This window comes from Schistocerca cancellata, chromosome 1, assembly GCF_023864275.1.
Source record: "Schistocerca cancellata isolate TAMUIC-IGC-003103 chromosome 1, iqSchCanc2.1, whole genome shotgun sequence".
Taxonomy (NCBI): domain Eukaryota; kingdom Metazoa; phylum Arthropoda; class Insecta; order Orthoptera; family Acrididae; genus Schistocerca; species Schistocerca cancellata.
The window spans coordinates 1093899446-1093925265 of NC_064626.1; the positions used below are offsets into that span (position 1 = coordinate 1093899446).

At 40.8% G+C, this 25820-nt stretch overlaps 1 protein-coding gene across 1 annotated transcript in view; it reads left to right on the forward strand.

Annotated features, from left to right (window-relative positions):
• The window catches only part of LOC126091586 (calaxin-like), a 129411-nt gene that overhangs the window by 45530 nt on the left and 58061 nt on the right, over nt 1–25820 (forward strand). Inside the window, exon 2 of the mRNA XM_049907074.1 lies at nt 13474–13612. Within this exon, the coding sequence (XP_049763031.1) occupies nt 13474–13612 (139 nt within the window). The remainder of the gene's footprint in view (nt 1–13473; nt 13613–25820) is intronic.

A 25820-nucleotide genomic window follows, 5' to 3' on the forward strand; every position in this document is an offset into this window, starting at 1 on the left:
GTGTCTGTTTTGGTCACGACTTACGTTATAAGAATAGCCTTGTCGTGTATTATTTCTGTCATCGCGGAATTGTGACAGATGTGACCTGTAACTGTTGTACTCCTGTTTTCGCGTTCCGCGATTGTCAGTGTCAATTTCCAGTTCTTGTAACAGTCCCTGAAAAGCTTCAATGTCGTCTTTGCAACGTCCTGCTAAAATAATATGCCGTAAGTGTTCAGGTAATTTGATTAAGCAAATGCGGATGAGTTCTGAGGGGCTGTATGGGTTTGACAGGTACTGATTCTTGTGCAACATGTCTTCAAAATATTTCACAAGACTGGAAAATTCAGATTGTTCGAAACGTTTCATCATTATGATGTTATGTTTTACGCGGTCTTGTGTGGCTTGAGACCTATATGCTGAGAGGAAGGCATGGTAAAATTCTCCTTCACTGTGGCAATCGTGAATGACCGATCGCATTCTTACAGCTGGTTCATTCTCCAAGTAGCCACACATAAATTCTAATCTGTGCTCCAATGACCAGTTGGGAGGGAAACAATGAGAGAATTGATGGAGCCATGCTTGTGGATGAATGTCGTTGCCAGAATTCTTAAATGTTTTGAATTTACGTGTAGTAATGAACAGCTTATAGTCAAAATCATCGTGTCGGCGAGTAGCATGTCGGTCATTGCTACATCGTGTCGGCGGTTCCATCTCAAAATTCGGTGTACCTTGCCAATTTCTTTCATAATTACCGAAATGCCCTGTGTTATTATTTTGTGGCTGTTCCGTATTTCTATGTCCCTCTTCCCTTATTGGGGCGCGATTGTCCTCTGAAATACGTAATTCTTGTATTACCTGTGTCAGCTGATCTTGTACTTCCCGCATTTCTCTTTTGTATTGCGTATTAATTTGATTCTGATTTTGTTTGAATTTTCTTATTTGTTCATACTCTTCTGTGTCAGTGAAGGCTACGGGTCTTGTGTCATTCAGATCATCATCTACCTTTGTAGATAAATTAGTGACCTGATCCGAAAGTTCGGCTACTTTCTCTGATAATGAACTAATTTCCTCCATGTGTCTTTCTACTGTGTCCTTTAAGTTTTCCTGAGTTTTTGCAAGTTGCGTTACCGAATCGGTAGATGCAACTGAGTCAATTTTAGCCCACAAGGTCTCATGATTTTCATGAACAATGGTTTGCAGCTCTTTTATGGCTGCTTCGTGATTCTGTAATGCATTTTCATGCAGCGAAAAAATAGGTTGGAAATGCTCACAAATTTGTGTTTTTACGTCATTACAGACTTTTTGACATTTCGATTCGATTTTATGTAACTCAGTAGTTAAATCTTCACGTGTTTGTTCAAGCGTTTGTTCCAATGAGTCTAACTTTTGAAGCTTTTGCTGTGTTTGTCTCTGATTTTGTTCCACTGTGTCTAACTTTTGCAGATTTTGTCCCATTGTATCTAACTGTTGCTGTGTTTGTTTCTGATTTTGTTCCATTTTTTGCATTAATTGCAATAATAATGTATTAGTGTCTGGAATCTGTTTCTCTATGCTCTTTGGCAGTGCGTTTTCACCGGCAGCATTCACATTTTGACAAGCAGAAAATGTGTCTTGACTCATTTGAGAAACCGGTGAGGACGCAAAACCTGAATCTACAGTATTTGCAAAATTGTGTCCTATCATTTCGGATTCCTGAGGCGAGCTGTTGCCGACCGATCGATCGATAATGCTTCCCTGTTCACTACCTGTTTGATTGTCTACGCCATTGTTTGACGCCCGCTCCATTTCCCTATGCACAGTTACCAAATTACTACTTTGAACATTAGTTAACTCATTACACAGTGGCGCTAACACATTGCTTTCGTCTTCACTGTCGTTTCTTAGTTTACTTTGGAGCCGAGTGTTACGTTTTTCACACGCCATCATTGAGACAATATTTCACACGATAACACACAAAAACACAATTTGAAGAGCAAAAATAAGAGAACACATTAACATAGCACTGAAAATAATATCTAGTTAATTGCAGCAGCGAAATACTTGGCGCAACGCTACATGCATGCCACAACTGTTTTACTGTACAACAATGAAAGACTGCAACTACAAAGGAGATTCTCTCTACAATTACGCACTAGCAATAAACAAAAGCTACACTAAATACACAAACTACAAGAAAAAATCAGAAGATTCCAGTGAGGTATCCTAGGCTAAGGGTCGACATATGAAACGTCCCCTTAGAGCTATTTATACATATGAAACGTCCCCTTAGAACAATTGTACAAGCCTGTGCTTAACCTGACACACAATATTATTTAGCGCAACGCAATCTGACTTTCAATAACCCCTACAAAACAATGGCCCTGACTAACTTTAACCTATACCTTTTACAAATCACTTACCTCACAAAAATCTTCGCTACTCAAGCTACTGCAAAACAGCGAGCGCCACTACTGCCAGCTAAATAAAAGATTCAAACCACTGAAGGTACTAACTACTGATAGGGATAGTTAGCAAATGAAAGATATTAATAGAGAACAAACAATGTATTTACCTTAATATTCATAATTGACATTCAGTCTTACAGATTATCAAAACTCCGCCATCTCTCTCCCCACGTCCACCACTGCTGGCGGCTCACCTCCAACTGCCCACCGCTATCTGCTGTTCACATCCAGCTATAGCAGTTCATGACAACAATGGCAGACAGACAACAATGCAAACTAGCCACATACTGCACACAGCACAGCCAGTGATTTTCATACAGAGTGCTATGTAAAAAACATAAACAGCAAACTTACATAAAGAAAACATAAACAGCCTACTTACAAGTAACTTACGGATTTTCGTTGGAGGCCTGAAGATTGATTTGATCTTGTGTCTTTTCAACAGGCGGTTTATCTTGCCCGACACAGAGCCACAGAATGGCAGCAAAGCAAGTCTCTTTTCCTGCTCTTCGTTGGTGGTCTTATTCTGATGTTTCCCAGAAATCACATCTTCCACTTGATGGGCGCTGTAGCCGTTATTCCTGAAACCCTTGCGTTGGTGGCTCAGTTCAGGGGGCAGGTTATCGTCGTCTGATATTACTCTTGCACGATGCAACAATGTTTGTAATACTGTGCGCTTCTGTGCTGGATGATGGTGGCTGGTGGCGTGCAGGTACAGGCCTGTGTGGGTGGGTTTTCTGTAGACGCTGTGGGCAAGGCACCCATTTCGTTTACGGTGTACAAGGACGTCGAGGAAGTGCAATGCATTATCTTTTTCCACCTCCATGGTGAACTGGATATTACTGTTGATGCCATTGAGGTGTTCCAAAACCTCGTCTAGTTTCTCGCGTCCGTGTGGCCAAATGACGAACGTGTCGTCAACGTATCGAAAGAGGCACTTCGGCTTCAATGGAGCAGTAATGGCAATATACTCAAAATTCTTCATGAAAAGGTTTGCAACAGCTGGAGCCAACGTGCTACCCATTGCTACGTCCTCTGTCTGATCGTAATACTGGCCGTTGTACACGAAATAGGAGGACGTAAGAGTGTGCCTAAATAGCTCGACCACGTCACTTACAAAATACTGGGAAATTAGGTCCAAAGCGCCTTTGATAGGCACATTCGTAAACAGCGCCACTACATCAAAACCGACTATAATATCATCCTCGCTAAGGCGTCGATTCTGCTAATACTGAGCCATTGAAGCCGAAGTGTTTCTTTCGATACGTTGACGACACGTTCGTCATTTGGCCACACGGACGCGAGAAACTAGACGAGGTTTTGGAACACCTCAATGGCATCAACAGTAATAACCAGTTCACCATGGAGGTGGAAAAAGATAATGCATTGCACTTCCTCGACGTCCTTGTACACCGTAAACGAAATGGGTGCCTTGCCCACAGCGTCTACAGAGAACCCACCCACACAGGCCTGTACCTGCACGCCACCAGCCACCATCATCCAGCACAGAAGCGCACAGTATTACAAACATTGTTGCATCGTGCAAGAGTAATATCAGACGACGATAACCTGCCCCCTGAACTGAGCCACCAACGCAAGGTTTTCAGGAATAACGGCTACAGCGCCCATAGAGTGAAAGAAGTGATTTCTGGGAAACATCAGAATAAGACCACCAACGAAGAGCAGGAAGAGAAACTTGCTTTGCTGCCATTCTGTGGCTCTGTGTCGGGCAAGATAAACCGCCTGTTGAAAAGACACAAGATCAAATCAATCTTCAGGCCTCCAACGAAAATCCGTAAGTTACTGAGACCAGTTAAAGACGCAGTAGGTCTCAGAACACCTGGAGTCTACGAAATACCTTGTGAGTGTGGCCAGAAGTACATCGGACAAACAGTGCGCACTGTTGAACAACGCAGGAAAGAAGACGAGAGGTATTATCGCCTAAGCTATCCAGAGAAATCTGCGTTAGCTGAGCATGCGTTAGAAAACGGTCACCACATAAGACTGATGATATCTCGGTCGTGGCTTGCACTAACAGCTTTTGGGACAGTTTAATAAAGGAAGCTATTGAAAAAAAGTTACCACAAACAGCCTGAATAGAGACGGTGGCTTGCAGCTCAGCGCTGCGTGGGATCCAGCGATCGCGTGGTTGAAGAGGGCACATCGAACGCCGACTCAAAACATGCCCATATATGGCAATGTCACGGGCACCAGTGACGTCACAGCCGGCAGCTAGCGTATATAATGGCGGACCAAGAGCCCACTGGCAGTCATACCACTTGATAATGGCCAAGGAGTGATTCGCCGAAAGCTCTTGTAGTTTTAAGCAATTGACGCGGTTGGAAACCCGAGAACATTTTATTCAATGTTATCGCCGCGAGACTCTACATTCATACATGCGGTAACGTGTTCGCACTGTAAAGTGAAATATGCGTTAGGTCTTTGTTTCAGTCTCACTGAAGACGAACTTTTTACCTCTTCTGTGACAGAACTACATGCAACCAGATCGAAAAACAATAAAAAACACTTAAGAAATCTTCTCCATCATAAATCCTCATGCTATTGACAGTATCGCATAACATAAGGTTGAAAAACTTATGTAGGGCACACATGATAATACGTATTTCTCGTTTTTTACTGGAATAAACTTTAGTTTTTTAAGAATACAGATGCGTGGCACAATAATTTGTTCATTGGAATTCTTTAGGGTACTTCAACAGCCACGTTTCCATGCTAGTTGTGTACGACACAGGACAGGAAGTAGACACAAAGCATTTCAAGGTTCAAAAAAATTTAATTTGTGACGATTTAGGCAGGCATGTGTTGCAGATACGTTATCGTTTATTAAAGCAGACTTTCGTGTAAGTTGACGACGCTGAGTTGTCATTCATTTGTGTTAGTGCAGAGTATGTTTTCATAGCGTTTCTTCATTAGATTATTGAGCACAAAAGTAATAATAAGATAAAAATTAATAATAAATAATATGTTCTGTCACATTTTAAATAATGTGTGATAACGCTCAGAAAATTTACGGATTCTTTGCTTCTAGAAACGTACTGTTTTGGAGTTAATAATGTCGTCAAGTCCAGTAAGCTTGTTCATAGCTTCCTTTGTGAAATCAGCTGATTGCAGATGAGCGTTATTGTGCAGTAGCAATACTAGCTTGTTGGCCGTTTTCGTTACACTGTGACGTGAAGACATTTCAGTTATTGGCAATTGCGATAGACATACCCCTGGGTAGCAGTTCGTACTATACAACACGCTACCCGTGCCACTTGATGCTGTTATGAAGTTAGAATGAAGGCATTATAACCGGTCAACAGTAACAACATTACATATGATCCTCCGTGAGCGCACAGAGGCCATTCTATCACAAATAAGCCCTCTGAATTTTGTTGCTTTCAACTAGAGTAAGCACTAATCCTGCATCCGACTTATGAATCTTTCCCACTGAAAGATAATGTCGAACGTAGGTTAAATGGTAGCAATTCATATCATTTGTCAACTGATGGGACTTTCTGAATGTTGAAAATGATTCATATCAGATAGATCCTTCTTGAGTCGAGAAAAACATTTTCTAACGTGATTTCTTCGACAGCGCTAGCACTACACACGGCACAAATATTTCGAGCGGTATCCGCTGCCTTCACCCGTATTAAACGCAAAGCGTGGATCTTCTTCCACTTCAGGCGCTATTTTGTAAAGCTGAAACAACGTTTGTAAGGTCAAGTATGCAAAATTCAATACCTAACTGCAAGGCAAATGCTAGAACTTCAAGTAAAAAATGACATTTGATAAATACACTCATAGTAACACACTAAACACCAATGTTTCAGCTTATATACCAACCAAATTTTGTTTTAGGTACATTGTAGCGGTGGTGGTAGTTTATACACGTCAGTATTCTTCATGCCGTATGCTACACGAGCAAAGACTGCACCGCTGTATTACTGTACGTTGTTCACTCGATTTATCGAAATTATTCCATGTGGAAAATCAAACTACGATAGTAAAAGATTTTATGGTTGCCAGTGTGAGAACAGAAACGTGCTTAAGGCCGCTGGCCGGTGGCCAGTAGCCGCTGCTTGGCGAGGAAACTTTCGAGCATAAACTGTCCCGATCCTGAAGCAGTTGCTAACTGTTTCGCAGGAATGTTTTCGAAAGGTATCACTGCTACTGGTGGGTTACATATTGAAAGAAAAAATGTTTGAGATTCTATCAAAGATACACAGGAGCGCCAAAGAACCTGATATAGGCATACGTATTCAAATACGGAGATGTGTTAACAGACAGAATACGGGGCTGCAGTCGGCAACGCCTATATAAGACACCAATTGGCCGGCGCAGTTATTGATCGGTTACTGCTGCTACAATGGCAGGTTATTAAGACTTAAGTGAGTTTGAACGTGGTGTTACAATTGGTGCACGAGCGATGGGACACAGCAGATCAAATGGCTCTGAGCACTATGGGACTAAACAGCTGAGCTCATCAGTTCCCTAGACTTAGAACTAACATAAGGACATCACATACATCCATGCCCGAGGCAGTATTCGAACCTGCGACCGTAACAGCAGCGCCGTTCCGGACTGAAGCGCCTAGAACCGATCGGTCACAGCGGCCGGCAGGGACACAGCAACTCTGAGGTATCGATGAAGTGGGGATTTTCCCGTACGACCATTTCACGAGTGTACCATGAATATCAGGAATCCGGTAAAACATCAATCTCCGACATCGCTGCGGCCGGAAGAAAAAAAAAAAACCGCATGAGCAGACCAACGACGACTGAAGAGAATCGTTCAACGTGACAGAAGTGCAACCCTTCCGCAAATTGCTGCAGATTTCAATGCTGGGCCATCAACAAGTGTCAGCGTGCGAACCATTCAACGGAGCGTCATCGATAGTGGCTTTCGGAGCCGCAGGCCCATTCGTGTACCCTTGATGACTGCACGACACATAACTTTACGCCCCGTCTGGGCCCGTCAACACCGACATTGGACTGTTGGTGAATGGAAACATGTTGCCCGGTCGGACGAGTGTCCTTTCACATTGTATCGAGCGGACGGACGTGTACGCATATGGAGTCAACCTCATGAATTCATGGACCCTGCCTGTCAGCAGGGTACCGTTGAAGTTGGTGAAGGCTCTGTAATGGTGTGGGGCGTGTGCAGTTAGAGTGATATGGGGCTCCTGGCACGTCTGTATAAGACTCTGATGGGTGTCGCGTATGTAAGCATCCTGTCTGATCACCTGCATCCATTCATGTCCATTGTGCATTCGAACGGACTTGGGCAATTCCAGCAGGACAATGCGACACCCCACACGCCCAGAATTGCCACAGAGTGCCTCGAGAAACACTATTCTGAGATTAAACACTTCCGCTGGCCACCAAACTCCCCAGACATGAACGTTATTGAGGATATCTGGGATGCTTTGCAACGTGCTGTTCAGGAGAGTTCCCCCACCTGGCCGTTCTCTTACGGATTTATGGATAGCGCTGCAGGATTCATGGTGTCAATTCCCTCCAGCACTACTTCAGGCGTTACTAGAGTCCACGCCAGGTCGTGCTGCTGTACTTCTGCGTGCTCGCAGGGGCCCTACACGATATTAGGCAGGTGTACCAGTTTCTTTGGCCCTTCAGTGTAGTTTTAGCAAACAAACGAAATGTAGATACAACTTTACAAGGGCTCAAGTAGAAGACAGTGTATCACACGCTGCAGTGCTGCCAGATCGTTCAGACAGTGAGACTTAAAGCTGTGAGGGGCGGTCAGTTTTATTGGCGGCTAAGGTATTTGTGATAGACAGATTTTGTGTCAAAGGCAGTACAGTGTCAACAACATTGTGGATGTGCTTTAATCCTCTCTCATTGCCTTGAGAACTACTGTCTCTCTTTCAAGTCCCGTGATTCATATATACAGTATAGTTTCTATATACAGGGTGTCCCAGGAGGAACGGTCAATATTAGGAATAGGACAGGAACGATCATTCGAGCAAAAATCTTCAATATGTGCCCTATTCAGAATGGTTTCCGAGACGGAACACATTTGACGTACATTTTTATTTATTTTCTGTGCTGTTTAGTACATTGTCAGGTGTACACATGTGCACATGTACAACATTTAGTAAACATTATAACATGCGTTTTACAAAGTATCAATTGAAAAGAACCCATTTTTAATATACACTGGACTCGCACTCGGGAGTACGACGGTTCAATCCCGCGTCCGGCCATCCTGATTTAGGTTTTCCGTGATTTCCCTAAATCGCTCCAGGAAAATGCCGGGATGGTTCCTCTGAAAGGGCACGGCTGAATTCCTTCCCCGTCCTTCCCTGATCCGACGACACCGACGACCACGCAGATTATCACGCACTTCGTATTAGAACTGTTGTACAGTTTGCAATAAATGATTGAGTATCCCATCGTCAACTTTAGTGCATTTGTGCACTCTTTGGAGAACATGTTGTGTTGCTTGTCTGAACGTCTCTGCGCGTTCCAAAATGGAGGGCAGTAGCGACCACGATGCGACCAAGCAGTTCATCTCGCATATTCACATTTCGTTTGTACACTTCATACTTCATCGAACCTCACAAACAAAAATCTGATGCCTAAGGTCTGGCGATATGGATGATGAGCTGTTAATTGTACTGCCATTAGAAATGCAGTGATTAGGGTAAGTGTACTTGAGATGTTCCCTCACATGTCTGCTAAAATGTGGAGAGGCTACATCATGCCGGAAATACATCGCAGTCTGCGTGGCCAAAGGAACGTCATCAGGGTGTCCAACAAACGAATTAAAAATAAAAAGAACCCGCAAGTAGTTCTGTCCCGCCACTCGCTCTTCTAAAATGACTGGAATTTTCAACATGTAAATGTACCTTATGTGTTGTATCTCGGAAACCATTCGGAATGGGGCATGTGTCCATGTAAGTTTTTTGCTTCAGAAGAGTTTTCTACCATCTGGTGAGCAAGATATATAAGACAGGCGAAATATCCTCAGACTTCAAGAACAATATAATAATTCCAATCCCAAAGAAATCAGGTGTTGAAAGATGTGAAAATACCCTAACTAACAGTTCAATAAGTCACGGGTGCAAAATACTAACACGAAATCTTTACAGACGAATGGAAAAACTGGTAGAAGCCGACCTCGGGGAAGATCAGTTTGGATTCTCTAGAAATGTTGCAACACGTGAGGCAATACTGACCCTACGACTTATCTTAGATGATAAATTAAGGAAAGGCAAACCTACGTTTCTAGCATTTGTAGACTTAGAAAAAGCTTTTGACAATGTTGACTGGAATACTCGCTTTCAAATTCTGAAGGTGACAGGGGTCAAATACAGGGAGCGATAGGCTATTAACATTTTGTACAGAAACCAGATGGCAGTTAAAAGAGTCGAGAGGCATGAAAGGGAAGCAGTGGTTGGGAAGGGAGTGAGACAGGGTTGTAGCCTATCCCCGATATTATTCAATCTGTGTACTGAGCAAGCAGTAAAGGAAACAAAATAAAAATTCGGAGTAGGAATTAAAATCCACGGAGAAGAAATAAAAACTCTGAGGTACGCCGATGACATTGTAATTCTGTCAGAGACAGCACAGGACCTGGAAGAGCAGGAATGAACACTGTCTTGAAAGAAGGATATAAGATGAACATCAACAAAAGCAAAACGAAGAAAATGGAATGTAGTCGAATTAAGTCGGGTGATGTTGAGGGGATTAGATTAGGAAATGAGACACTCAAAGTAGTAGATGAACTTTGATATTTGGGGAGTAAAATAACTGATGATGGTTGAAGTAGGGAGTATATAAAATGCAGACTGGCAAGGAAATCATTTCTGAAGAAGAGAAATTTTTTAACATCGAGTATAGATTTAAACGTCAGGAAGTCGTTTCTGAAAGTATTGGTGTGGAGTGGAGACATATATCGAAGTGAAACATGGACGATAATTATTTTAGACAAGAAGAGAATAGAAGCTTTCGGAATGTGGTGCTACAGAAGAATGCTGAAGATTAGATGGGTAGATTACATAACTAATGAGGAGATACTGAATAGAACTGGGGATAAGAGAAGTTTGTGGCACATCTTGACTAGAAGAAGGAATCGGTTGGTAGGACATGTTCTGAGGCTTCAAGGGATCATAAATTTAGTATTGGAGGTCAGCGTGGAGGGTGAATACACTAAGCAGATTCAGAAGGGTGTAGGTTGCAGTAGATACTGTAGATACACTACTGGCCATTAAAATTACTACACCACGAAGATGACGTGCTACAGACGCGAAATTTAACCGACAGGAAGACGATGCTCTGATATGCAAATGATTAGCTTTTCAGAGCATTCACACAAGGTTGGCGCCAGTGGCGACACCTACAACGTGCTGACATGAGGAAAGTTTTCAACCGATTTCTCATACACAAGCAGCAGTTGTCCCGCGTTTTCTGGTGAGACGTTGTTGTGATGCCTCGTGTAAGGAGGATAAATGCGTACCATCACGTTTCCGACTTTGATAAAGGTCGGGTTGTAGCCTATCGCGTTTGCGTTGGTCGAGATCCAATGACTGTTACCAGAATATGGAATCGTTGGGTTCAGAAGGGTAATACGGAACGCCGTGTTGGATCCAAATGACTGTTAGCAGAATATGGAATCGGTGGGTTCAGGAGGGTAATACGGAAAGCCGTGCTGGATCCCAACGGCCTCGTATCACTAGCAGTCGAGATGACAGGCATCTTATCCACATGGCTGTAACGGATCGTGCAGCCACGTTTCGATCCCTGAGTCAACAGATGTGGACGTTTGAAAGACAACAACCATCTGCACGAACAGTTCGACGACGTTTGCAGCAGCATGGACTATCAGCTCGGAGACCATGGCTGCGGTTGCCCTTGACGCTGCATCACAGACAGGAGCGCCTGCGATGGTGTACCCAACGACGAACCTGGGTGCACGAATGGCAAAACGTCATTTTTTCGGATGAATCCAGGTTCTGTTTACAGCATCACGATGGTAGCATCCGTGTTTGGCGAAATCTTGGTGAACGCACATTGGAAGCGTGTATTCGTCATCGCCATATTGGCGTATCACCCGGCGTGATGGTATGGGGTGCCACTGGTTACACGTCTCGGTAACCTCTTGTTCGCAATGACGGCACTTTGAACAGTGGACGTTACATTTCAGATGTGTTACGACCCGTGGCTCTACCCTTCAGTCGATCCCTGCGAAACCCTACATTTCAGCAGGATAATGCACGACCGCATGCTGCAGGCCTTGTACAGGCCTTTCTGGATACAGAAAATGTTCGACTGCTGCCCTGGCCAGCACATTCTTCAGATCTCTCACCAATTGAAAACGTCTGGTCAATGATGGCCGAGCAACTGGCTCGTCACAATACGCCAGTCACTACTCTTGATGAACTGTGGTATTGTGTTGAAGCTGCATGGACAGCTGTACATGCCATCCAAGCTCTGTTTGACTCAAGGCCGAGGCGTATCAAGGCCGTTATTACGACCAGAGGTAGTTGTTCTGGGTACTGATTTCTCAGGATCTATACACCCAAATTGCGTGAAAATATAATCACTTGTCAGTTCTAGTATAACATATTTGTCCAATGAATACCCGTTTATCATCTGCATTTCTTCTTGGTGTAGCAATTTTAATATCCAGTAGTGTATATTATAACGGTTACAGCTGTTGATTTATGAAACTAGGTTTATTTTAATGGAGCTACTGTATATACATTTTTCTTTAACAATGAAATGAGCCTTCCAAGAGAACTCCAGCGATCTGAAGAGTGTGAAAGTAGATCAATAGTTAACAAGATAACAGCGCCGGAAACTATTGCCCCTTTAAGGGGGGCTCCGGAACGCCCTATACTTGCAATGTTAAAATAACGCTTATAAATTACATCTTTCCTCACAAAGTATTTGAGGTAGGAAGTTGAACTTTTTACAGATTATTTATTGGAATATGGGCTACAACTTAACACAGGATTTTTACAAAATTTTAGTTCAGTTATTAAAGATGATTTTTTTTCAATTGTAATGAAAATTCACAACTTTTTTTGCAATTTTTTATTTATATATTCAAAAATATACAGTTTTTTGGAAAAAGGCTGTGTTAAATTATGCAGAAGGTACTGTGTAACATTTACTGAAAGTTTGAAACAAATATGTTTGGAAGATCCTTAGAAAACATGTAATTAGTATGAGAAAATAAAAGTTTTGGGAATCGAGCGACAAAGATTGGATTAACTTTTTAGTGCATTCCAGGTCCATAGGATGGATTATCTTCATCCTTTGCAAACTCCTCCTCCAGCTTCCTCTTGTTCCTCCTCCTGTTTACTCTTGCCTGTATTTCTAGACTCTTTACAGCCCTGTCTGCAGCCCGAAGGCGTTCCTTGTCTAAAGCAAGCATCGCTCGTACCATGTTAGAACCTATCTTCATTCCCATATTTCTAAATACCTTGCACCTTACAATGTTGCCATCATTGAAAGTCGCAACAGCAACATTACTTTTACTCATTATTATACTTCAACAAAACAGAGACTCAAGAAACAGAATTAATTACGAATATTTTCGAGATAACGACAGAGTAAATAAACATGAAACAATCGACAATCACACCAGCGATATATATTGAACCATCACAGGTTAGCCACAACACATACTTTATCTCACATCACTAAAATGTACCTGATGAACACGGACGTTAATAATAACACCATTTGACAGCAGTTTAACAGCGCCACAGTGGGTCACGCCCATGTAGAACACATTTCAAAAAAAATTTAAAAATAGTTGTAGTCTTCGGAATTGAATAAATTATATATCTATTAAAAGGAAATAGTCTGCAGACTCAGAAAACGCAAAAAATTAAAAATTGAACTTTTCATGATTTTGAGCCTTTCCGGAGCCCCTTAAGAAGTAGAGGTCGCACAAACTTCTTTCCGATTGTAAATTCGTATTATTTTCTGTACGTGTTGTAATTCATTTTCAGGCCTAGTTTCAATGAGAAACTGATTGGTGTGTGTTATGTGTGTTGTGTGTGCGGCAGGCAGGAGATCGAGGCGCTGTGCAGGGTGTACCGCAGCCTGGTGGCCAGCACGAGTGCTGCGGGTGGCTCCCCCGCCGCCGCGCAGGCGTCGGCCGTCGCGGTCGCAGCGCCGCCCCTCGCCGGCGTCGCCGCTGTCGAGGTGTGTCCCGCTGCCGCTCTCTGCCGACACGCCCGCTCTCCGCTCTACAGTATCAGTGTAGCACGGGACTCCAACCTACCTGCCTCTTTACATTACTTTCTGGAGGAATTACTATTCGATAAACTTTCTGAATTGTTTGGGGAAATACGTCAACCAGCCATTTTGATATAATTTCGTTTGTGCCAATTCGCGTTTCGATCTTGCACCCAACTTCAGTTGACGTAATACATATTCTATATGAAGACGCTATCTATTCCTTCGGACATGTCCGAAAGAACAGGTACCATCAGTGACCATGCAGCTCTCTTAGAATGAAATGATAATTAAATCAAGACCCTAAGCTGTCGAAAGGCGTTCATATTCATCGACGGGGACAGCTGAACATTTGTGCGCCAACCGGCACTCGCACTCCTGCTTACATGGCAGACGCTCTATCCATCTGAGCCACCGAGGGCACTGAAGATAATGCGACTGCGGCGATTTATCCCTTGCACGCTCCCCGTGGGACCCACATTCCCAACTGAATGTCCATACACTACATTCGTATTGCCCGTGCCCATTACACTCATTACACGCGGCAGACAAGCTTACCGAGTCCCGCAAGAGTTCGGGCACTGCGTGTGCATCCAGCACATAAGAAGAATGTCAATGGCCGGTTAGCCCTAACTACATGAAGACGGTATCTGTTCTTTCGGACATGTGTCTGGCTAACCGGCCATTGACCTTATTCGGTGCCGATGCACACGCATTACCCGAACTCTTGCGGGACTCGGTAAGTTTGTCTGCTGCGAGTAATGGGCAAGGGCACTACGAATTTAGTGTGTGGACAAAAGTAGGGAATGTGGGTCTCGCGGGGAGCGTGCACGGGATAAATTCCTGCAGTCGCACTATCCTCTGTGCCCTCGGTGGCTTAGATGGCTAGAGCGTTTGCCATGTAAGCAGGAGATCCCAGTTTCGAGTCCCGGTCGGGCCACACACTTTCAACTGTCCCTGTTGATGTATATCAACGCCTGTCGTCAGCTTAGGGTCTCGAGTTAATTATCATTTAATACATATTCAATCTTCAGTTGTACACAGTTAAAACATCGACAGCAATTTGAATGCCGCAGCTAGCCTGTGTAAATTTTCAATTTTGTTTTTGGTTATTGTGCCTCGCGAGTTGTATATTTACGGTGTATTACTGTTTACGTGTACTTATTTTCTACTCTGCTTGTCGCTGTTCCAATTTTCCTTTTTATACTCGTAGCACAAACACTTTGGACAGAGTCTGCAGCTGTTATAAATATTTTAAATGGTTTTGTGATGCCTTCAACTGAAATTTTCTTTATTTGATGTACGATTGTACAATTTCGGCCTTAGACAATATTCAGACATCTAAAAGGGCAGCATTCGAAGCGGCACTAGTGTGCGTTAGCGACCTTTTTTTTTTAATCTGATTTTGTTAGTTGTATTTTTTCGGAACGTACGTCTCATGATACTCGTTCAGATCATCGTTGATCCATTCACTCAGTTTTTTCTATTACAGGATGCCGCTGACCCTCTGACCGAACACACTGAGCTACCTTGACTTCGGTTACGGAGGCAGGTAGCGTTATAAATTGGATGCATTAATATTACTTATGAACTGAACGTCAAACCAATCATATCCCAACATATACTAGGAGGATTATAACTTACTTTATGGAAGATTCGTTAGTGGTATATTATAACATGTACGTCTTTGCTACTATGACTGCACATACTTGTTATCTTCGTAAGATAAATTAAAAGGAGTTTTACGTTGTTTTAGGAATACGTTGCGTTTGAGCTGTCGTTGCAAAGTTCTTATGTATAAGTTCGATGTTTATAACGTATGTACACAGGAAAGATTATAATTGTTTTACAAAAAATCGTTAATTAAGCTATACAGGTTTAGGGTTTGTTCTCAAGTATAATTAATTATCGTTCATCATTTATGTAAATATGACTGCATACATATCGAATAAAATAAGTTTAAAATATTTGTTCCATTACTGTGGGAGCACGTTAATTTTGAACAGTTGTTACAAGGATCTCATATATAAAGTCGATCACATTAATCTAATGAAACAATAATTAACAATATGAAAACTGAATAAATTCTTTTATCATCTAATTTATGGTTGTGTGATGTTTCACATTATCGTCATATTTATTGACAAGTATAGCGATAACTATGCGTTCTTTGGTTCTATAATGCTTTCCTGTACTTGTGGTAAAATGTTGTCGGTAGCTTATGTAACATTTGTAATAATTTATTAATGTCACAGAAAAATTGAGTCGGATGTGTGATGGACGATACGGGAATTTACATCCATCTAAAAGAGCAATCTGACAGAATTTTAAATGAGCAAGGACACCTGAAAAACGGAAAATTCGTAGACAGCTTTTTACCAGTTGTACGACGAAGTATTATAGAACCATAAGACTCATCGTTGTACTTATTAATAATATGAAGGTAATGTGAAACACCCTGCAGTCACAAAGCAGGCTATGAAACGCTTTACTCGATTTTCATGTTCTTAATTATTGTTCCATTTGACTACTGCGATCGACTTTATATGTAGGATCCTTGTAACAGCTATTCAAAAGTAATGTCTCCCACAATAATGGAACAAATACTTCCAACTTATTTGATGGGAAATACATGCAGTCCTATTTACACCAGTTGTGAAAAGTAATCAAATATACTTAACGATGGAGATATGTGTAACTTAATCAACGAATTTCTTTAAAATAATTATAATCGTCCTCGCGTTCGAACGGCCTAATATATAAGAGCTTTTCAACAACAGCTCAGAAGTAAAGTATTCGTAAAATAATGAAATACTATTTCTAATTTGGTTTATGGTGGTTACGCATATATGCAGGCATCGGAGCAAAGACGTACGTGGTGCAATATTTCATTAACGAATCTTCTGTAAAGTAAATTATGATCCTCCTAGTACATCTTTAGATATGACTTGTTCTTACGTTAAATTCATAACTAATACTAATGCATCCAATGTATGAAGCTGCTGTTTTAAATACTTGAAAATGGCGTTAGTTCGAAATTGTACAACCGTACGTCAAATAAACAAAATATCAGCTAAAGGCATCACAAAATCATTTAAAAACTTTTTAACTTCTGTTTTGTGCAAAAACAGCGAGTATCTGCCATGTTTCCCACATACATTTTTGTTTGTTTCGGAAAATTACATCTATGGTCAAAATTTCATTTACAGGTTCTGAAAGTAGTATTTCTAGTTTAAGCTTCTGTATGACTAAAACACTGAAATTACTTAGCGTGAAGTTGCTGAGTACTATTACGGTTAAAGTGCAGTAGTAATTGGTGAAATGAACTTTTTTATTTTTACAAAAGTAATAAATAAAAAATAATAAACACTTAGCTTCCCCTCAGCTACGTATTATACAGGGTGAATAAAAATTCACACACTTTAATATTTCATTGCGGTTCCTCGGATACTAAAAGTGCAAAATATCTTTAACAAAATTTTGTCCCATGCACATTTTCAGTAGAACAGGGGCGACAAAGAACGGAAATTTGGCAACAGTGGTTGGCTGGTTGATTTTGGGAGAGGGGACCAAACATCGATTTGCCTGAACCGATTTAGGGAAATCACGGAAAACCTAAATCAGGATGGCCGGACGCGGATTTGAACCGTCGTCCTCGCGAATGCGAGTCCAGTTTGATAACCACTACGCCACCGGACGTTACGACAATTATCTTGAAACACTTTCGTGGCTTTGCTGCACAGTTACTACAGTGGGTAGAGTTTCGCATTAGAATACTCTAATCAGAGAGTTCGATTCCGGTCTAGGTATACTGTTTTATTTTATAGCTTGTGGCTGCATGGTATAGAAATGAATGTACAATCGTTTTTATTAGTCAACATTTAAAGGCATACTTTACCGTTAATGATTAACGTTGTTCTTCCCTTCATGCCTTATAGTCCATAAACAGCATTTTCCTCAGCTTCCCTCAAAGAAAGAAAGAAAAGGCAACTTCATCCCTCACCTTCTTCGTCTATCCCTGCTTCTTTTACTTTAGGTAGTTCCCCTGCAACCAAGCAAATCATGTAGCCACATCTAACTTTAGTGCTTCACACTACTTCGTCAACTACATTCTAATCCAGTTTCCGGTATACCCCTTGCCGTTGCTGCAATCAATTAGTACCACTTGCTAAACTTACCACTTACGTGTCCTTCATATTTTTCTATGACATTACGTCACCGGTAGATATATCAACCCGCTTCAAAGGTAAATACCAAACTCTGTTGCGTTACCGTTCTCCGCTGATGAATGTGGATGAACAGATAGCTTTTGTGACCGCGAATGAAACAGTGCTGCTGGGATTTTAGAGAAGCGTGATGTAGTGATTCGTTAAATGTATGGAGATGCAGTGAGATCAAATTGAGTGTCTGCTCTGAGAACTGTATATTTTTCATGACAGACATACTGTCACTGACAGTGTATTCAAAATATTACAACCGGCCACCCTTACTGAATATAGTATGTACCACCAACATCTCTACGTTGATAAGTTTTGTAGTTATTTATGTTCTATGACAGTTAATTTATTTTTACGAGAGTATTACTCTTCGGAATGTTTGTCGTCTCTGACCAATAACTGTTGTGGTCAACGTTATAAAACATTAATTGTGGGATGCTATCGTTTAGGAAACAGTGCACGCTACACCATTACTGAGAGATCAAAATTAGAAAATTTAAAAAGTCATAACTTGACCTACTATCGAACTGTCTAACTAAATTGTTTCTAATACATAAGTTCAGTCATTGCAGCAGTTAGGCAGCACAGCTATGTAGTATTGATACAAGATATCTGTCGTACACTTTATCACAGTGCTGCCAAATTGCCTTTCTATGACTTACATCGTCTGCCTGAAATATGCACGGCTCGAAATTTTGGTACAGACGTTATTGCACTTTTAGTGTGTAAAGAATCACGCTGTGGGGTCCGAATGCGCGAATTTCTTCTTACCCACTATAATTTCAGTCAGCTATGGACTACATTATTTCAATGTTTCTTTTTTTTTTCACTGAGAGTTGGCCTAACCAAGAATTTGGTGAGCTTCCATCCTTTTTTTTTCTTCATAGGGAATACCAAAGCAATGAATTTATTGAAGGAAGGCGGCGTTTTCCAGTTTTTCTGTAGTAATTTTATTAATTCACAAGTAGTTCCAGCCTTCTAAGATATTTTCCAATGATTGTGTGGTTCTGTATAAAACAGAATATTTTACACTACCTCCACGAATAGAAATGCAATGATGTGAATGCAAACTTTTTTCAAATGCGTTCACGCGCGGTAGAAACTTATGAAACTTATGCCTTTGGTATCGAAGTGACAGCGTCTACAAATGTTTTCGTGTTGGTTCACAAACGCTGTTTTGGTTTAACAGCTTGACGGTGTGACATTACAAAGGTATTATATATTGATCAAAGAGTAAAACTAAGCATGGGATGGATGGAATAATAATTTCAAATATTGTGACTGTGTATTTACTTGAATATCTGAAGAAAGTTAAAAAATAGTAACAAACTAATTATTGTGGAAAATAAAATAATATAAAAGATAAAAATAACTATTAAATATATGATGAGGTAAGATTAATTATAAATTTCTTTTTATCATATAGATGATTTATGATTTGTCGTTAGCAGAACATGACTGAAGTTATCCAAAACTTTTTTGTTCTGAAGATTTGTTTGCTCATTAAGAATTGTATTTGGTTGACTTTTTAAATTACTGAAAATTTCTTCTAGGATATTAATTTGTGTCGCTTTCTTGGCATAATTCCAAATGCGTGTTGGATAGGAGATGCAGCGCTAAGGCACTTGTTTTGTTATTGCTAGGTCTTTTTGTGCTCTTTAAAAAATATCTGAAAGTTTCCACCAGTTTTCCCAGTGCATACTTCGCCAAAATTGTCACATCCAATTTTGTATACCCTTGATGTATTAAACGGGTCTGTTGCACTGGTGGTGTATCTTACGATATTACTAATATTATTTTCAGTGCGTAACCAAATTTTGATATTTATATTTTAGAAGTTTTGGCTTTTTTATCAGAAATTTTTCCATAATAAGGCAGAACTACAAATTTAGTTCCCCGTTTGGTTTTCTCTCTTTCTTGAGAAATTTCGTTTGTGTCTGATTTTTTCTTGACTTCAGTTTTTTCCTATACATTTCTTTAATGACACGTAGTTTGAAACTACTTGTTTCGGCTTCTTTTCTAGTATTTCTAACTCTTTGTTCATTTCATCTTCAGCAAATTGAAAGTTCATTAATGTCCATATCAATGAGTGAAAACATGCCTCGTTTTGGTTTCTGGATGACATGATCCATTATTGATTATTGTGTCTGTAGTGTTTGGTACACGGAATTTTCTTTCTTTACTGTGGTATCTAAGAAGTTAATGCAGTTATTTGTTTTAATTTCAGAGGTACATTTGATTTTATCATACATATTATTAAGTAGCCGGCCGAAGTGGCCGAGCGGTTAAAGGCGCTACAGTCTGGAACCGCACGACCGCTACGGTCGCAGGTTCGAATCCTGCCTCGGGCATGGATGTGTGTGATGTCCTTAGGTTAGTTAGGTTTAAGTAGTTCTAAGTTCTAGGGGATGACCTCAGCAGTGAAGACCCATAGTTCTCAGAGCCATTTGAACCATATTATTAAGTTGTGAATGCAAGTTGGTAATGGCTTCTTCTGAACCATTTAAGAGAGTTAAAGTGTTATCAATGTAATTTTTGTAATAAACATCTTTGTCTGTTCTCTATTTAATATGATTAAAAATGTTACTTCGATATGATTAATAAATAGTTGGACAAGGTTCCTGCATACCATTACCCATCATTAAACCATCTTCTTGAAAGCAAAAATAGTTATATGAAAGAGCGAGTTGTGACAGCTGAATGAACTTTCTGCTGATGGTAAAACAAAGATAATCTACACAATAAAATGTAATTTACAATTAGTCTTACTCACCATACATTTTAATATTTATTTTTAGCTTATCTTTTCTTTTATTTTCCACATTATATTATTTCTTACTGTATACTCTTAATGTTCTTTGACTGGGCCTACATATACCTCAGAATCTGCCTTTATTTGGTTTGTAGTTGATCTGCCAGTCCTTTGTTGCTTATTTTGAAGCAATCTGCTGCACACAGAGATTCTGGTCGAATGACTATACAGTAGCATTTCAGTACGGCATTGACGGACACTTATCGTTTGTTATAAACATCTTTGGTTAGGTGATACACCATTTCTAACTTATTGATCCGTGACATACACACTCCTTTGTCACAGATGTTGGGCTCTGTCTACTCCCCTACGTATTCAAACTTTCTGTCTGCTTTACTTTTCCCTGGTTCAGCATAATTCGCCGATCACATCCATGTAACCTTGATTGATCTGTTTAGCAGCTGTAAAGAGAATTCGAAAAAAAGTAAGATCATTGGTAAAAGCAACACAGACAACTCTGAAGTACTTGTTCTTACAGCATAATGTGGCTTTATTATCAACAAATGTTCTGCTCAGTTGCTTGTTCCGCTTGTGAATAACTTTCTCTGGAACGCAAATCATGAGCAGAAGTGAGATAACCTCTCCTTCTCTCACCCACATCCTAACGTCAAAGCTGTCCGAAAATATCTCCTGTAAGTTACGCTTTGGAGGTTGTGTTCAACAGTGTCTACGGAACATTTTATTTATTTATGTTAAGGACAAATGAAAAATAAACTTAGTGGAACTATGTTCCCACATAAAACAAATTTTATTCAGAAGTTTCGCTTATTAAATGCTGTATATTATGATAATTATAGCCGGCCGCGGTGGTCTCGCGGTTCTAGGCGCGCAGTCCGGAACCGCGCGACTGCTACGGTCGCAGGTTCGAATCCTGCCTCGGGCATGGATGTGTGTGATGTCCTTAGGTTAGTTAGGTTTAAGTAGTTCTAAGTCCTAGGGGACTGATGACCACAGCTGTTAAGTCCCATAGTGCTCAGAGCCATTTGAACCATTTTTTATGATAATTATAGCGGGACGTAAATATGGATGCACTGACTTGGACAACAATTTCTGTATCTTGTGTAGTCTCTTCTAACTACAGTGTAGGCCTATGACGGAGTATAAAGACGGTTATTGAAGTGCTGTCGCAAAGCGTCAAGAAATGTTGGAAATGAGGTATGGAGCACGTGGCGCACACGATAAGCAGCCCTAGTGATCTTGCTCGTCAGGCTAGCTTATAAACATCGTGGGAGAGGCAGGTAGATAATGCGAGAAATGTATGTATGGGCATTGTTTTATGGAACGTCCTTTAGGTTGCAGGGGTGGCAACAGAAAAAGGGAGAATAATTTCCTGTGTGCATCAAACAATATTTTGTATTCGTTCATCCAGCAGCAGACGTGTGCTCTCATTTTAGACTATGGCTCCGAACACCATGACGTCTCAGTGAGCCCATAATTCCATTACCTGATTCGCTAGTGCCGTGACAAAACCTTCTCTCATCAGTAAACATAGCTTTGTGCCACTTATCTCCCTAGTTGCTTTTTTCGCCATACGATTGTTGTCGGACTGCTCGGTAACGAGTGAGAGCATGCCTGGGGAGCGACATCGCTCAGCTCCATGCAACAATGGTCCTGATTTTCTGCTGCGATTGCTGCTCGTCTGATGCGGAAGGTCAGGCGAGTTTAAGCATTGGTTATGCATTGGACTCCTGTTGGGGAGAGCTCTGGTTCAAACTCCTTACGGCCATATAGATTTATTTTTTCCTAACATCCCTTAATTCCTAAAGGTAAATGTCGGGGTTTTTCCTTTCGAAAGGAAACGATCGATTTCCCTACCTGTCCAATCCGAACTTCTTTCCAGCCTCTAATAACACCAATGTGGACGTGTAACGTAATCTTCTTTTTGTTCGAGACAAAAACTGAGCCTTGTGCAAGTGCGCAATGCGACATTGTTGGAATTTAGACAGTTTTGCGAAAAATACACGTCGTCGTCGCCCTGGCCTGTCTACAGTGTTTAGTGACGCAGTTCGAGTCTCGAAAAAACACACTACTCTTTCAACATGTCATTTTCGGCTGTGGTGGAGCCATTGTTTCGTTTACACTACGTTGTTCCATCTCTGTACCGCCCACTACTGAATTCCCAAGCAAGTGTTACGTTCTGCGTCTTTTCCATAGAGGTGTTATTTTTTCTTTTAATAAATGTATTTCGCTTCCTTAGCACATTCATATGTTCATTTGGAGCTCCGTTTTTCTCTTTCGTTCGCAGCATTTATAGCAAAATAAGAAAACCGGAAAGATTAAACATTTTTCACTATTGCTGACATATTCGTGACGAGAGATTCCGCAGCATTGTTAAGATTTAAAATTTATTCTTTATTTCATCGTCTCCGTTGCACTTTTATTTTTATCATCAATAGTATATTTGATCTCTTCCGGATCTATGTAGCTGTGTAAGCAACGCGTCTTGTCTGTACGGAAATACACAGCAGAATACAATATTCGCATTAGATAGATCCGAAAATGATCACATATTGATCCAAACTAGTCATCACCAAAACAACTGTGCAACTGCAACTGTGAGACTAAGGAAAGATATGAAACATTTTTACTCTTGCTAAAGTAGTAGTTAACCATTATCTTTAAGGGAAGGAGACTGTAATTAAAAAATCTGACGTTCACCTCCTGCTGTTTGTGTGGGAAGTATTACAGTCTGTTCGTTCTTCTTGCACATGGCACTGTGTGGTATTCTTACAGTGACGCCGACTGACTGTATAACTAACAAGTCTCGCTGCTGTGTCAGTGTTTGATGATGTCTGTAAAGTTGATGACATATCCAGGTGCCGGCCGGGGTGACCAAGCGGTTCTAGGCGCTACAGTGTGGAACCGCGCGACCGCAACGGTCGCAGGTTCGAATCCTGCCTCGGAATGGATGTGTGTGATGTCCTTAGGTTAGTTAGGTTTAAGTAGTTCTAAGTTCTAGGGGACTGATGACCTCAGAAGTTAAGTCCCATAGTGCTCAGTGCCATTTGAACATATCCAGGTCGAAAGCTGTAAACATGTGGTGATAATAAACTTAGTTTACAACGTTCTATGACTATCGATAAGAAACTCAACACTTTTGAGATTATTTAATGCAATAATACGAGATAATTTGCTCTATATTTTTGGGATTCCTTCTGGGAAAAATTGTGAATGCGGCAGATTACGTTAGAAGGTAGATCTTTTTACTTCTTCGGTTAATACTGAAACACCGTAACTGTACAATTTTTACATCCTCTGTCTCATACGTTAAGGTAAAGAGATTTGATAGCGGCACTCAGTGGTTGTCAAGAAACTACTGACTATTTGAAACTTACCTAGGAGAACTCGCTTTTCTACTAGGGGCATCCTCTGCTTAAGTTACTAGCAAATAAAAGATGCTACTCATCGCGTAACTCACCTTTTTTCATAAATTCCTACGTTACTCACCTGCATGTGATTGTATTGAGAAGGATCAGAATACATCGTTCATTTCAATTCTCATCCATAACTCTACAACAATTGTAAGGCGTCAGGCAAATCCAACACCTTCCATGAAACCCTGACGTGATAGCAAATCCGGCAGTATGTCACATAGCTCCGAATAAATCCTGACATTAAATTAACCAAAGTAATACGATCAATGAGTGATCAAATGGAATAATACGATCAACGAGTGATCAAATGGAATACCACAGACTAACACAAGAACGCCTAAATGCATGTCATACCTTCCCACCGTGAAACAGACGCAGTTCCGAGGGAAGAAACGAGAAGCTGAGAGCAGAGTCGTGTAGGCTAGGAGGCTTTACAATAAGGGACGGACACCCACTTCGCCAGCCGACCGCCAGGACCACCCCCCAGGCCATGTTAATAGATAGAGCCCTCCAGAAGAGCAGTATAGATCTTACGATAACACTAAAAGGACCACACCAGCTGAAGGTTTTAGCGTGAGACTATACGCGTCTCTGTTTTGTTGCAAACGTTAAAAACATTTCCCCACCATGAAAAGTATAACGTTTCTCATTGGATAGACAGAATTTTTGTAGGCGGAGCTTAAGGTTAACATTGAGACCCTGATTGGTCAGTTGAAAACACAGCCAGATACCTTTTTTTTAAACCAACTTCGGTAAATTGTAGTAAGGAGAAGTTAGGAGGGAGTTGCTTCCGAGACGGCAAGGTGCGTGGAGCTGCGCCGCCCGCTGCCCCCTGACGCTGCCTAAACACCGACAAGGTAATGAACGAACGCGATGCCGCCGTAAGGCTTCACTCAGAACTGCAGAAGTCTCATCTGTTACATCCCCTTTTTACGTAATACTAGGGTCAATCGTCAATTAAACTTCGTGGTATTCACATTTGCTACAAGAAGTTAAAATCTGAAACGTGATGATTTTCCTGGTATATAATTATTGAGAAGCCGCATCAGCCACTTTAATTTACGACAAGTTAAATAAATAATTAAAGATAATTGAGGGTCACTGTAGACCATTTTAATAGTTTTCTCTTTTATGAAACTTAACTTAAATCTAGATTATAGATGTGATATGGCATAGGTCATCCTTCGATCCATTGTAGAACCTGGAAACCCATTCAGGGAATATTCGTTCACATTTTTGTTGAACGCAGTTGGTTTTTATCAACCTGTATTAAAATATTTCCTTTTATCAATAGTGCAATTTATAAACAATGTTTTGTGAGTAGAAGAAAATTTCCAGTGGTAAACTCAACTGCTTTTTCGACGTTATTTTACCAGCTAACTAAAATAGAAAAGCCTTGAACCCCTTCCACTAAATTTAGTTAGTATTAAGATTCTTTTACAGGGAGTGCAGTGGAGCTGACTCTGAAATCATTAAATATTTGATTATATCATCGCTAGTCTCACAGAACTCTTCTGAACTCTACATGTTATGTGTGGTCTGGCGTCTCCTTACCAGCAACAGGTCCCAGGTTCAAACTAGTCAATTCCCTAAAAAACACGCTCAGAGCGTCGTTGCGCGAAAGTACTAGGGAGACACCGCGCAGAATGTTAGACAATTCCGTACTTGTTTTTTTGAATTTTTTCATGGTTCGAATTTAACTGTTAAATTAGGCATTAATAATTTAATGGGAAGAGAACGATCTCTGATACCGACTAAGCATTAAAAGTATT